The sequence below is a fragment of the Diabrotica virgifera genome, chromosome 5 (assembly GCF_917563875.1).
Source record: "Diabrotica virgifera virgifera chromosome 5, PGI_DIABVI_V3a".
Taxonomy (NCBI): domain Eukaryota; kingdom Metazoa; phylum Arthropoda; class Insecta; order Coleoptera; family Chrysomelidae; genus Diabrotica; species Diabrotica virgifera.
Genome location: NC_065447.1, coordinates 52,697,277 through 52,711,723, shown reverse-complemented (window position 1 = coordinate 52,711,723; position 14,447 = coordinate 52,697,277). Strand labels below are relative to the sequence as shown.

At 34.5% G+C, this 14,447-nt stretch overlaps 2 protein-coding genes across 3 annotated transcripts in view; both read right to left on the bottom strand.

Annotated features, from left to right (window-relative positions):
* The window catches only part of LOC126885731 (valine--tRNA ligase-like), a 184,640-nt gene that overhangs the window by 50,806 nt on the left and 119,387 nt on the right, over positions 1 to 14,447 (bottom strand). The gene's annotated exons all lie outside the window — the stretch shown is intronic.
* The window catches only part of LOC126885736 (uncharacterized), a 97,821-nt gene continuing 86,622 nt past the window's right edge, over positions 3,249 to 14,447 (bottom strand). For both annotated transcript variants that reach the window (XM_050652512.1, XM_050652513.1), the window contains exon 2: positions 3,249 to 11,613. In XM_050652512.1, coding sequence (XP_050508469.1) covers positions 10,767 to 11,613 — 847 coding nt within the window. In that variant the 3' untranslated portion in view covers positions 3,249 to 10,766. The remainder of the gene's footprint in view (positions 11,614 to 14,447) is intronic.

Here is a 14,447-nt window from a genome sequence, read left to right as displayed (position 1 = left end):
CGAAAAACTGAAAAATACGTGTTCAATCATTTTCAAAAATCTATCCAATGACACCAAACACCAACCCCCACTACACCCCCTGGAGGAGGGGTGGGGGGTAACTTTAAAATCTCAAATGAAAACCCCTAGTTTTTCTTGCAGATTTGGATTCGCTACGTAAAAGTAAGCAACTTTTATTCAAAACATTTTTTCGAACTGTCGATAGATGGCGCTATAATTGGTAAAAACGATTTATCCTGATACCATAGGTAAATTATAGAAACGGTCTAATATCTCGAGAAATACACTTCCAAATGAGAAACCAAAAAAAGTTTTTAATATTTTTCGAAAACCTATCGAATAACACCAAACATGACCCTCCAACCCACCCCCTGGAGGTGGGGTGGGGGGTAACTTTAAAATCTTAAATAGCAACCCCCACTTTTAGTACAGATTCGGATTGGTCATGAAAAATTAAGCAACATTTATTCGAAACATTTTTTAGAATTGTTGATAGATGGCGCTTTAATTGGAAAAATACGATTTATTAGCGCCATCTATCAGCATTTTTAAAAAATATTTCGAATAAATGTTGCTTAATCTTTCATGGCGAATTCAAATCTGCAATAAAAAGCGGGGGTTGCTATTTAAGATTTTAAAGTTACCCCCCACCCCACCTCCAGGGGGTGGGTTGGAGGGTCATGTTTGGTGTTTATCGATAGGTTTTCGAAAAATATTAAAAACCTGTTTTTTGGTTTCTCATTTGGAAGTGTATTTCTCGAGATATTAGACCGTTTCTCTAATTTACCTATGGTATCAGGATAAATCGTTTTTCCCAATTATAGCGCCATCTATCCACAGTTCGAAAAAATGTCTTGAATAAAAGTTGCTTACTTTTACGTAACGACTCCAAATCTGCAAGAAAAACTAGGGGTTTCTATTTGAGATTTTAAAGTTACCCCCCACCCCACCTCCAGGGGGTGTATTGGGGGTTGGTGTTTGGTGTCATTAGATAGATTTTTGAAAATTATTGAATACGTATTTTTCAGTTTTTCGATCCGATGTTTATTTCGCGAAATATTCGACCGTTCCGCTACTTTTGGGACACCCTATATAATAGAATATACAAATCTTTAAAATATGTTCAAGTTAATACATGAAGAGTTCAGAGGTTCGTCAGTGTAAGTCAACAATTAAAAGAAAGAAATGAGTTTATTCGACATTTTGTTTTAGTTTATTAGACTTTAGTTGTATAGAAATATCAATACTTCTAGGCATAGTTTATCTTAAACAATGATTTGGAAACTAACATCGTTCCTTTTCAAATACACATTTTTAACAAAGGTTGTCGTTGACTTCTGCAATCTCTTGCTTATCTTGTTAATGACTTGTTAAGTCAACCCATTTTTGATTGTTTTAATCAACGTCGTAATATGTCGTCTACCATGGCTGTATATGCCTTATTCTTGCCTTCTATAAGCTATTTCTCGTTTTTTTTATGAAAACTTCTTAGTTTCTGATAGACCGAGAGGCAGCGCTGAAAAATCTCTTTGAATTTACTAAAGCTAAATTTTTCACATTTGATTACTGTGATTGTGTAGAGAAACATACTGCGGTCGGTCAAGCGAAACGTAGAACAGGGGTTACTGAGAGGGTATCAAAGATGTTTTCCTACGAAGGTAATTAATTCCATTTACTAAGGCTGAAAATCAGTACACACATTCTAAATTAAATATAAATAAAAGTTATTATAGTCGGTCAGCTGTATGACGGGACAGAGCCGGTCGGTCGGCCCCAATGAATGTACAGAATTATTCACTATATTTTGACCCCCTTGTAAACTGCTTTATTTACAGAATTAAAAAAAATGTAAAATACAAAAGTTATTCGATTTTTTAATTATGATTTTTTGACATATATATCGTACTAGTGACGTCATCCATCTGGGCGTGATGACGTAATCGACTATTTTTTTAAATGAGAAAATAGGGGTCGTGTGCTAGCTCATTTAAAAGGTTATTCAATTCTCTATACAGTACTATAAACATTAAGATCTTTATTTATACAGGGTGTCCAAAAAATTTTTTTGATTTATTAATTAAACAATTAATCTAATTAAATAAAAATTTTTTTGAACATCCTGTATAATTAATCATGTCAATGTTTATATTACTGAATAGGGAATTGAATAACCTTTCAAATGAGCTCGCACTCGACCCCTATTCCCATTTTAAAAAATTGTCGATTACGTCATCACGCCCAAATGGATGACGTCACTAGTAAGACATATATGTCAAAAAATCATTTAAAAATCAAATTTCTAATTCTGTAAATAAAGCTGTTTACAAGGGGGTCAAAATATAGTGAATAACCCTGTACATTCACTGGGGCCGACCTACCGGCTCTGTCCTGTCATACAGCTGACCGACTATATTAACTTTTGTTTATATTTAATTTAGAATGTGTGTACTGATTTTCAGCCTTAGTAAATGGATTTAATTACCTTCGTATGAAAGCAACTTTGATACCCTCTCAGTAACCCCTGTTCTACGTTTCGCTTGACCGACCGCAGTATGTTTCTCTACACAATCACAGTAATCAACTGTGAAAAATCTAGCTTTAGCAAATTCAAAGAGATTTTTCAGCGCTGCCTCTTGGACTATGACGTCCGTCCATGGAATCTTCAGTGTATCGCAAAAATCCACATCTCAAAGTTTAAAATATCCTTGCAAAATTTATTTGTAGAAACAGACTTACTGTAGACTTAAGCAGATTGACATCTGAAGCCTTCGTAAATGTTACCAAACAATGGTAATACAAAAAATTAGAAACGAACACTTCTAGTCTTGCATTGAAACTGTCTAAATAGTGGTTTGTTATTGTATTATAAAAGGTAAATATATTTTTCTATTATTGATCTAGATATGATAACCTACAAACATTAACATATTTTGACGAAAATATTATCACAATAACACTATACTGCGAGGTTAACTGGAAGACAGAAAATGTTCCAACTGGGGTTCCAAATTCTAAATAAAAACTTTTCATTTCATTTGTTAAAGTTAGGGAAAATATCGATCTGAAGCATGATCGGTAACTGTGTGCCAGCCGCACAAAACAGAGACAAAACAAAACAGATGCCTGTTTTGTCCAGATGTCCAGCAGTGGACGCGTACGGGTTGATGACGAGGGAAAATATGTTCTTTCAATTAGCGTTAGTACAAAGGTTTCTGAGAAGTGGAGTGGAGGCGAATTAAAACAGAAAGTAACATTCAAGAAATTGGTTTTTGTTTAGAGACGCTGCTTAGAAAAGGAATGTATAGTGTACTACTACTCTATAAACTACTTAATGAATAAACTCTTCTATATTCTTTGCTTTTAATGGTATTCCTAATCTAAAACCTAAACATTACATTTTTCCAATGGTTCAAGGTGGGGGTTTTATTGATTGTCGCCAATTTATTGTTTGATTTTAAATGAGCTTAATATATTGTGCATAATTCCATTTCCTATACAATAGAGGCCATTTCCATACTATCAGAATGGTTCACATCGAACGATACTATCAGTATGACTATTATTTTATAGTTTAATAGTTGAACATTGTAATAATGTAATCTTTCATTCTGCGTTTAAATTTTTGAAAAATATTTATTAGTTTTCTCAGGCTTTGAAAAAAAAATGAATGCATTTAAAAAGCATTGGCCCGAAATTTTGCGCCTACGCTCTAAACTATTCAGACAACGAATTTCGCGTATCTCTTTCATGGCATCTGAGATGGTAGTAATAGCCTTCTAGGAAATGAAAATATGAAACTGCTAGGATGAATATATAGTACCAAAAATTAGAGATTGTCTTTTAAATATTTTAGACTAATTAATGATAAAATAGAGAATATAAGTACATGACAAAAAATCCGATCACCAAGTAAAAGACGGTATTTATTGGGTTAACTGTATACAATTTTAGGCAAACTTTATAAGCAAATGAAGTTTTTAGCTTTATCAGAGTAATAATTTGTCTTTATCTGATTTCTTTTTAACTACAACTTAGTCAACAAATATAGCTTATAGGGAGAGTAGAAATTAAAATTTTGTAAAGTATAGTTAGGTATCCTAAACATTGTTTACAAATGTTTAGGATATCTAGAGTGCAAAGAAGCATTATCACCAATTCATTGAGTTTGACAGAGGGCGAATTATTGTGATATAGAAGCTCTATAAACTCTATTACTGGATGTACGGATTTCTACGAAAAGCAAAAATAGACGAAGATAGTTGTCCATTTTTTTGCCTTTTCAATTACAATATATTTCACATTAAAGCAAAAGTAAGTTAAGCTTATTAAAGAGTCTATTTGTAGGCGTTTATAAGGCTGTTCAATAAATTTTGCGGCTTGATAAGAGAGGGCGTTGCGACTAGCCTAATTTTTTTTGTTATGTTGGTACACTTTTCATATGAACGTGTATGAAACTTGTAGCGTGCAAACCCGCTACTTTGTAGAATTTATTTTAATGAGGCCCACTCTGCATTTAGAGGCCCTCCCAGGGAGCTGTTGTTTTTAATTTTTAGCAAACATTCATTAGTCGTTCCATCTATACTCTTTTTGTGCACCCTGTATATACATTTTCAATTTTAAAATGAAGTTAGTGATGCCCGATTTAAATTAGAAAAAATATTTCTATTCTCTCAGATAGTATTTATTGACAAAATATTGTCATTTTCATTTTAAACCGTTTAATTATTTCCAGTAGTCGTTCTTTCTAAATATTTTATTCCGAAGCAACGGTATTTATCAAGCCATTAACTTTTTCGTAATTTTAAAGCGTTCAACTTTACCAGTTTCAATAAGAGTGTCTTTTTCGTAATCAGCTAATGCTGACCTTCAATTAATTTCTTTTACTTTCATAAATACCATGCTGGTGCCTTTCTGGTTGATTTCTATAATATCCGCCAAGTAAGTAGCATCAAGTAACTGCAGACCTAATTGGCACCCAGGAGAAGGGCGTGGCCCTAGCCTTAACACGTCAGTTTTGGGTCAGAGATTAGTATGTTCCCCAGATAAGTAATCACGTGAATAGTAAAGTAGCACTTCCTCGAGACAGTCACCCATGGGTTCGACGAACAGTTAATTAGCTCCGGAGGAAACCACCGTACATCAAATTTTCGCCTGACGCCTCCCGAAGCAGATCTGGAGCTGTAGATAACCTAGGACAGTGCCGGAAGAAGCCTCCACACCACAAGCTAAGTTTTTAATTGAATCTTGTATTTGCCTGTCAGCAGAGACAGTTTTTTTTATATAAAGTAACTTCACAATGACTATAATGTATATCCTGAATTATAACCAAAGATATGAGAAAATAAAGCATTTATACCGAAATTCATTCCTTTTTATTGATAGTGTACCGTATGCCTGGGGAATGCAGAGGAGTAGAATACAAGGACCCACATAAAGTCTCATGTTCGCCGTGTTGGTGTTGATGATGTTATATCGAATTTGTTTCTTGGTCCAATGTTGGCATTTGGAGATGAGTTCGATATATCATTGTCAATATGAACACGGCAAAATTGGCGCTCAACGTGGAGAGCCAATTCAATTTGTCAATTCATTTTTTGTTTACAAATCATTTAGTATCGACGTGTAACAGTATTTTTTACAATGGAAACAACCAAGTCTCATGCAGTGATTCAATTTATATTTTTGGAAAGTTTAAAAGCAAAGAAAATTAATGAACGAATGTTTAAAGTGGCTAGGGATTCTTGGCCTTCAATTAATACAGCAGAAAGATAAGTTGCTGAATTTAAACGTGTCGTATAAGCCTTGAAGATGATCTACGTCAAGGACGTCCAAAAACAGCAACAACGCCAGAAATCGTAAAAAAATAGAGAATATGGTATTGGAAAATCGTCGAGTGACTGAAAGAGATTTAGTAGAAGCCCTAGGCATCTCATTGGGTGGTGTAAGCAATATTTTGACTGAAGTATTGGGTTGCAGAAAGCTGTGTTCACAATGAGGGCCACATTCGCTAACAACGGAACAAAAACACATTCGAATGCGACTTTCTCAGCAACATACAGAGTTATAGAGCGCTTTCGAAAGGATAAAGTAGATTTTGTGCATCTATGCATCACTATGGATGAGACTTCAATCTATCACCATCATCCTGAATCAAAACAAGAGGCTAAGAGTTGTGTAAACCTGGATCTACGAAACCTGTCTCCGAAACGAGTTAGCATCAGTTTTTTGAGATGCGAGAGTAATTTTGTTTGTAGATAACTTTTGTGGATATTATTGTAACCTTTTAGACCAGCTGAAGGAAAAAATTAGTACAAAAAGACCTGGTTTGAAGAAGAAAAAAATCATTTTTCATCAGGACAATGCATCGTATTATATGAACATTTTAACAATGGCCAAAATCCATAAATCAAAGTTGGAATTGTTGGAGCATGGACCTTATTCATCAGATTTGGCCCCTAGCGACTTCCATATATTTCAATACCTAAAAAAATCATGCGATAAAAGCGTTTTTGTCAAATGATGAGGCCATAACAGCTATGAAGACATATTTTGCAACCCTTCCAAATTTTCCCTTCAGGGATGGAATTTATAAAGTGGAATCTCATTGGAACAAGCGTACTGATTTTCAGGAAGATTATATTATACAATTGTGTTTTTATTATCGAACAGCAAAACTTATTGAACAGTCTAGTAACATTTTGTGTAACAAGTAAAAAAACGTGGAAGTTGTAGAAAAGACAACTGTCCAATATGTACAATTAGCATAAGACAACCGTTTTATAAACTATTTTGAGCCTTTTAAAACAGTATTCTAATTAACATACACGGCTAACATTGTCTGATTGTATATTATTGCTTAAAGAATCTTGTCGAAGTATATCAGTTTAATTCTAAGAAGAAGTTCCACACAGTAGTGTTCCTATGCCAATGCAACGAAACCTATCAGTAACGGCCAATTTCACCGCATCACATAACATATTTATATAATAACACAAAAATGTCTATAAAATAGTTTATTGCCACCGTATATTCGGTTTTTATTGACAGAATATATTATATACAACCAAACTTATATGCAATCATCTATTTTTTATCCTTTCATCATAATCATCATCAGTGGCGTTACAGCTCTTTATAAGCCAAAGCCTTCTTCAGAACAATACTCCATTCGTCTCTGTCTCTGGCAACTCTTATCCATGCTTTAATTCCAATAGATTTTAAATCGTTCTCTAAGTTGTCTTGGTACCTAAGTCTCGGCCTTCCCCTTGCTCGTTGCCCTATCGGCCCTCTTCGGTCAAAAACTTTTCTTCCTCTCGCCTGATTACATGCCCTATCCATCTAAGGCGTGCTACCTTGATGAATTTTACAACGTCAGGTTCTCTAAAACTTCTATACAACTCAAAGTTGTAACGCCTGCGCCACAAACCTTGCTCTTTTATCCCTCCATATATATATTCTTCTTAGGATTTTTCGCTCAAAACGTCTGAGCAGTTCTTGGCCATTCTGTGTAAGTATCCAAGTTACTTGGTTATTACCTGGTCTTATTACTGTTTTGTAGAGTCAATTTAATTTTAATAGGTATTTATTTTTGAGACCATCTGTCTTCTTAAGCCATAGTAACACTTATTGGCGGCACTATTCTTTTTTTAATTTCTTAACTGACGTTGTTATCTTTAGTTTACTTTACTTTTAGTATACTTTAGCAGTGTGCTTAAGTATATGAAGGTGTCGACACCTTCCAGCTCTAGGTCCTCAATTATTATTCTTGTAGATGTCGGGTTGCTTAACCTACTGCAACACATATATTTGGTCTTTTGAACATTTATATTTAGTCCCATTATTTCACGCGAATATAAAAACCAATATGTGTTTTGTGGATTATCCCGGCGGGCTCTAATTGTTCCTTTAAGCATATCCCACAAATGCTCTGTAGGGTTAAGGTAGGGTGAGCAAGCAGACCACTCCAGAATAGTGATATCTTCTGCTTCAAGAAAGTCTTTAGTCACTCTGCTGGTATATGGAGGTGCATTATCATGCATGACAATAATTGATACAAAAGAAATAAATATCAGTTTGAAATACATGGTAATTCCATATAAATTTGGTTATATATCCAAAATATATTGGACAGAAAAGTGAGTTACATCTAGAGGATGATATGGTTATCGAGCCAAGCTCTGATTATGTATACCTTGGAACGAGAATCCAACAAAGTGGAAGGACAGAATTCGAAATAGAGGAAAGAATTATGAAAGGAAAGAAGGTAATAGGAGCTTTGAACTCGCTACTTTGGTCAAAAACCATATCAAAAGAAAAGAAAACACAGCTTTATAATAGCATCTTTAAAAGCGTGGTACTGTATGGATGTGAAACCTGGCAACTGAATAAGCGAACAGAACAGAAGTTGCTTGCACTGGAAATGGACTTCTGGCGAAGATCGGCCTGCATCTCCAGAGTCTCACATATAACGAATGAACGGGTACGAGATGTTATGAATAGAAAAACAAACATAATTGAAGAAGTCCAACAAAAACAACTTTGTTGGTATGGCCATGTACAAAGAATGGAGGAACATCGACTCCCAAAGCTAATAATGGAATGGCAACCCCCGGAAAGAAGGAAAAGGGGCAGACCGAAAACAACCTGGATAAGTGGAATCCAGAAAGTCATGTCTGAGAGAGATCTCCGACCAGGAGATTGGACAGATCGACGCGGCTGGAGAATAGGAACCGGAAGGCGCAGGACGCTATAAACCGGTGTTATATATATATATATATATATATATATATATATATATATATATATATATATATATATATATATATATATATATATATATATATATATATATATATATATCTATATCTATATATATATATATCCAAAATAGAGTAGTTAAACTCACGATGTAGTAGTTTACTACAAACACATCTTAGTATACCTACCTGCGGTAATAGAAAATATCTAAAGATATGTTATGTAGATGACAGTTTTACCTAAATCATTACTGTGAAAAAGTCCATTGGCAGTTATTACAAAAATTCTACTTAGCATGTCCGTATATATGAAAAAAGTGTATACATGTAATGTGTACGTTAAAAATGTAACATTATGCTATATTTTTGGGTATTCGCTCCGTGCGTGACCATGGTGGGATACCCTAAAATGATGCCAGCGTGAGTAGCGACAAAATATGACAATATTGGAGGTATCTTTGTAATGTCATTGCTATTGTTTGTATAACAAATTTTATCAAAAATGATAGATAAATGTTTTGTAAGTATTTAATTGTGCTAATAATAGCCAAAATAGTAAGTGTAATTTCTATATGCACATCCCCAATAATGACATATATGAATCACAGACAAGATTTAAACTATGAAGAGTAAACTCAAAACTCAAAAGATTCACACCAAATAATGTCACTATAAAAATTACCAGATTCATTTTCTTTTTTAGTTGACCATATCGGCCTTTGACGGAAATCCAGTAATCAGTATCGGTCAACTTATAAGACTAATAACAATTTGCTAAAGTATTCTAAAAACAACAGTTTTTTATACATATAAATGCAGACTAAAAATCTAAAAAATAAAGGAATAACTCAGAAAACACAAAAAATCGCCGATATAACTTAATTAACCTATGAATTTTAAATGTCAATAGTTGTCAGAATTTTATAAATCTCAATAGTGTCAAAAGTTCATAATTTATTGGAGTAAACTTGCCTGAGGTTGGATCAATTACAAACAAGCATTACAGTGCGGTAAATTTGAATTACTCCTCCTAGTTTAAAAACAAGGATAGATTTTTCGCTTACTGTTCCGTTTGAAGTTGGAAAAATTAATTGTGATAAATTTTTAGAAACCCAATTCTTAATACTACATCCATTTTATACATAAATTGGAAAAATATCATTAAGAAAATAAATATTAATAATTTGTAACTTCACAATATGTATTTATCCGTGGCCCGTTAAAATAGCCATGTCAAAACAGCCCCGTCAAAATAGCCTCAACACAAAATAGCCTCGACAAAATAGCCCGCACACAAAATAGCCCCGACAAAATAGCCCGCACACAAAATAGCCCCGGTCAAAACAGCCCCGGCTAAAATAGCCCCGGCTAAAACAGCCTCTTATAAACAATTACATAATTATTTATACAAGGTGTCCAAAAACTTTTTTTTAATTTAAATTATTTGACAAAAAGGAAGAATGTATTTAATTTATTTAATTTAAAATGCATTTTACTGTTGCCCGAAAACAGAAAAAAATGTTTATATCATAAACTAACATTGATTTTTGCCTAACTTTATTGTTCAAACTTCCAAGAGGCAGGAAAGACAGGACTCGAGTTCTCCGAAAAGACAATTTTTATTTAATGTGGTTAAGATAAACATCTGAATAGAGGATAATTACCATTTCCGAAAAAATGTATTTTTAAGGAATTATTTCATGATGAATTCTGAAGGGAGCTTTTTTTTCGGGGCTATTTTGTCGGGGCTATTTTGTCGGCGGGCTATTATTCCGCGGCGATTTTGTCTGCAGGCTATTTTGTCGGAGCTATTTTGTGTGCGGGATATTATGTCGGAGCTTTTTTGACGGGGTACCGTATTTATCATATGCTTAACCTCAAATTGTGAGCTCCAATAATGTCAAGTGAAGGCTCTAGGTGTCGCGTCAGTCATGCACGGAGCGAATACTTTTGGGTATATTGCGGTTCTGTGGAAAATGATACCACTATTTTAAATAAACTATCACAATTTTAGTCGCTATTCCTACTAATAATACTGTCGTTTTCTTCATGTTCACGTTCAACTACACTAATATCGAACATTAAGTTCTCGGCCTGAAGTAAGGACTTGGCCGCTAGAATATCAATATTCGAATACAAAGCATACCTTTGATTTTGGTTGTCTGGATGCTTTTTGGAAAACTTGTGGTTTTCAAGGAAACAAATATTCTGCAGACAATACAAGCAATGTTGCTGTTCATCGTAAAGAGGAACTTTTTCTCTAAATACTGTGTATCTGCTAGATTCAGAATCAGAACGAATTTTTATTTCATAATCGTGCTGTTTCTGGTCAAAGGAAAAAACGCCTACAAGAATGGCAGTTTCGCCAAATTTAAGACAATGAATAAACATTAAAAAGGGAATATCGTTTACAATGAGTAATTTTATGAAAGACTGATGGTGGGTGATGACTTTATAATTAAGTGTGATTGGTCCATAGTGCATTGATCCTGGATGACAGGACTCAAAGTGACTTATGTCGTTTGATATGATAAAAGATATATTCTTGTCTCTGCAGTTCCAAAACGGACAAGAGATCTTTCGGTATTGGCACGATCTTTCGTGGCGCTGGACGTCGTTCCATGCCAGTCTGTGTTTACATTCTTCATTGATGCAAGGAAACCGTAGCTTTGATCCTATTGACTCGTACAAGGTGTTTCTGTTGCTTAAATTTGGTCCGGTGTATTGGCACCTGCCACATTTGGTTACTTTGCCATCGTCTGAGGTTAGTACGGGCGCTATATTAAGATAATTCTTGCATATGGTGCATTTCAGATCATGACTTGCCGTTCTTTCTATATCCATTACTATGATCGATCTGAAAAATAAAAAAATATATAAAAATAAGATTTACGCTACTAGTAGTTTTTATATATTATTAATTTAGTAGTAACAGTGAGGTATACGAAAAGATTTAATTTTGGCATGCCTATACACATATTTTCCTTACAGCTACGAATAAATTGTTATATATTTCTTTGTGCCATTTTCTAGGTTTTCCAATTTTGTACTCTCAACAATTTAATAGTTGCAAGAACAAATGCAGCCCTATACGCGGACGATACGGCAATATATACAGCAGAAAAAGATGACAGAAGAATTGTCGAGACACTTGAAAATCATTTAGGAAGGATTTCGGAATTCACGGATAAATGGAAGATAAAAATCAACGCGGAAAAGACGCCATTTATCATCTTTACGCAGTAACAAAATCCAGCATTAATTGAACTCACTATAAGAGGAAACTTTATCCAATCAGAAGAATCCTTCCAGTATCTAGGAGTTCACCTCGACAGAAGACTAAACTGTCGTCTTCGACAGAAGACTAAGAGGGCAGGTCCAGCCCTCTGACGAAGGCCAAGAAGATCCATTATATTAGGCCTACGTAAGATCGGTGATATTCTAGATATCTGTAGTCTTTGTTTCTCAGCAGAAACTAACTGGAAGAACTTGGAAAGCACAAACACGGTGTGTTATACATTAACTGAAGAAACGACATGGCTAGACAGAATATCAAATGCAACCATCCGAGTAAATTACACACCAATGAGGGAGATAACTGAGAACAGGACAGGGTACTTCTTTTACAAAGCCTCAAAAAGACTGATAAAGACCCATAAGACCTAATAAAGAATTATAGAGCCATCCTCAATAGAAGTCGAATCCAGAGGATGTATAGAGAAAAACACATCTAATCAGGGGTTAGCCAGATGGTTACCGAAGATAGCCAATGGGCGAAGTATGCACGGTGCCGAATATAGCCCCTAAGAAAAAGATGTCCAGGAGTTCAACAACAGAAATAACCAGGTACCCGAAGAGGAAGAAAGAAGAGAGAAGACTACAATATTATAATACACTTGCGAGCAAAAAAATCGGGTCACTCGATGAATTATACATGCTAGATGTCTAGAATTTCCTAAACCTGTTGTCCAATTTGAGTAATTTTTTTAGTATGTTATAGCCTTATTATTTAAGAAAATCGATGTAATAATACTCTTGCTAGACAGGTAAATGTCATTTTAAACCGGGTGTAACAAGTATACTGTGTTTGTTCCTTAAAGTTTGGAACACCCTGTGGAATATTCTAGCATATATAAAATATTTAAATTAAAACTCAATTACAGTCTTAGGCTTTCTTAACATTTTGTTTTTTGATTAATTCGCTTATGTTCGATAATAAAAGAGATATGTACTTTTATATTACAAATAAGGTATGCTATTTGGTCTTGATAAATATCATTCCAAATCTCTAGAGCTACTGTTTCTATCTCTTGTAAGGTTCTAGGAGGTGGCAAACGCTGTCGTAGTCTTCTGCCAATTATGTCCCATAAATGTTCGATCCGGTTAAGATCTGGACTATGCGATGGCCAATTCAAAGTCCTAAGCTTTACCTGTTGTCAATATTCGGTTGCAGTTCTTGAACGTGAGGTCTTGCATTATCGTCCATTAGCAAAAAATTGTTACCAATATAAGGAGCTGATAGCACATGTAGCTAAGTCCTTCGCTGCTGAACACTGAAAATCACTGCTTGAACACACTCGTTGCGGGTCAAATTCTTGTAGCGCGTTCCATTTCCACCACACAACAAAAAAAATACGGACTTACTTTAAATAATAAATCTACTAATACACACAATAATACTACTTTCACAACAAACCAGACACTTTTTAACTGTTAACAATTTGACATCCATTAAATTGTTAATTTCTCATCGCCTAATTTAGGCTTGTTTATTAAACTAAGCAGAAAATGAGGATTTATTGATGAAAAACATGCCTAGATGTTAACGTACCTAACTTTTTATTATCCACCATAAGCAAATGAATCAAAAAAGAAAATGTTAATAAAGCCTAAGACTATAATTGAGTTTTAATTTAAATATTTTATATATGCTAGAATATTCCACAGGGTCTTCGAAACTTTAAGGAAAAAACACAGTATAATTGTTACACCCGGTTTAAAATGACATTTACCTGTCTAGCAACCGTATTATTACATCGATTTTCTTAAATAATAAGGCTATAACATACTAAAAAAATTACTCAAATCGGACAACAGATTTAGGAAATTCGAGATATCTAACGTGTACAATTATTCATCGAGTGGCCCGATTTTTTGCTCTACTTCTTTAGGTGCCGTGTCTGTATTCAGACGTTGGCCGTCATCATGTTTACAATTTCCTGAAATCACTCTCTATCGGCTGCTGCGCGAAATAATTCTTCTACTGTGCAGCCACACCATTGTCTAATATTACGCAACCATGAAAGTTTCTTTCGACTAATCCATCTCTTTCCCTCCACCTTTTCTTGTATTACAAGGCGAAGCAGATGGTATTTAGGTCCTCTAATTATATGGCCGAAGTATTCTGTTTTTCTCCTCTTTATGATGCTTATGAACAGACGTTTTGAATTCAGCATTTGAAGAACATCTCCATTGGAAGTGTGAGAAACCCACGATATCTTTAGGATTCGTCGATAGTACCACAATTCGAATGCTTCTATTTTGTTTAGCATTGTGGTTTTTAACGTCCATGTCTCACATCCATACAATATAATAGACCACACATAACATTTCATCACCTTCTTTCGAATATTCATCGACAGGTTTCTGTTGCATAAAACTGGTTTCCAGGTCATAAAAGCCTTCCGTGAT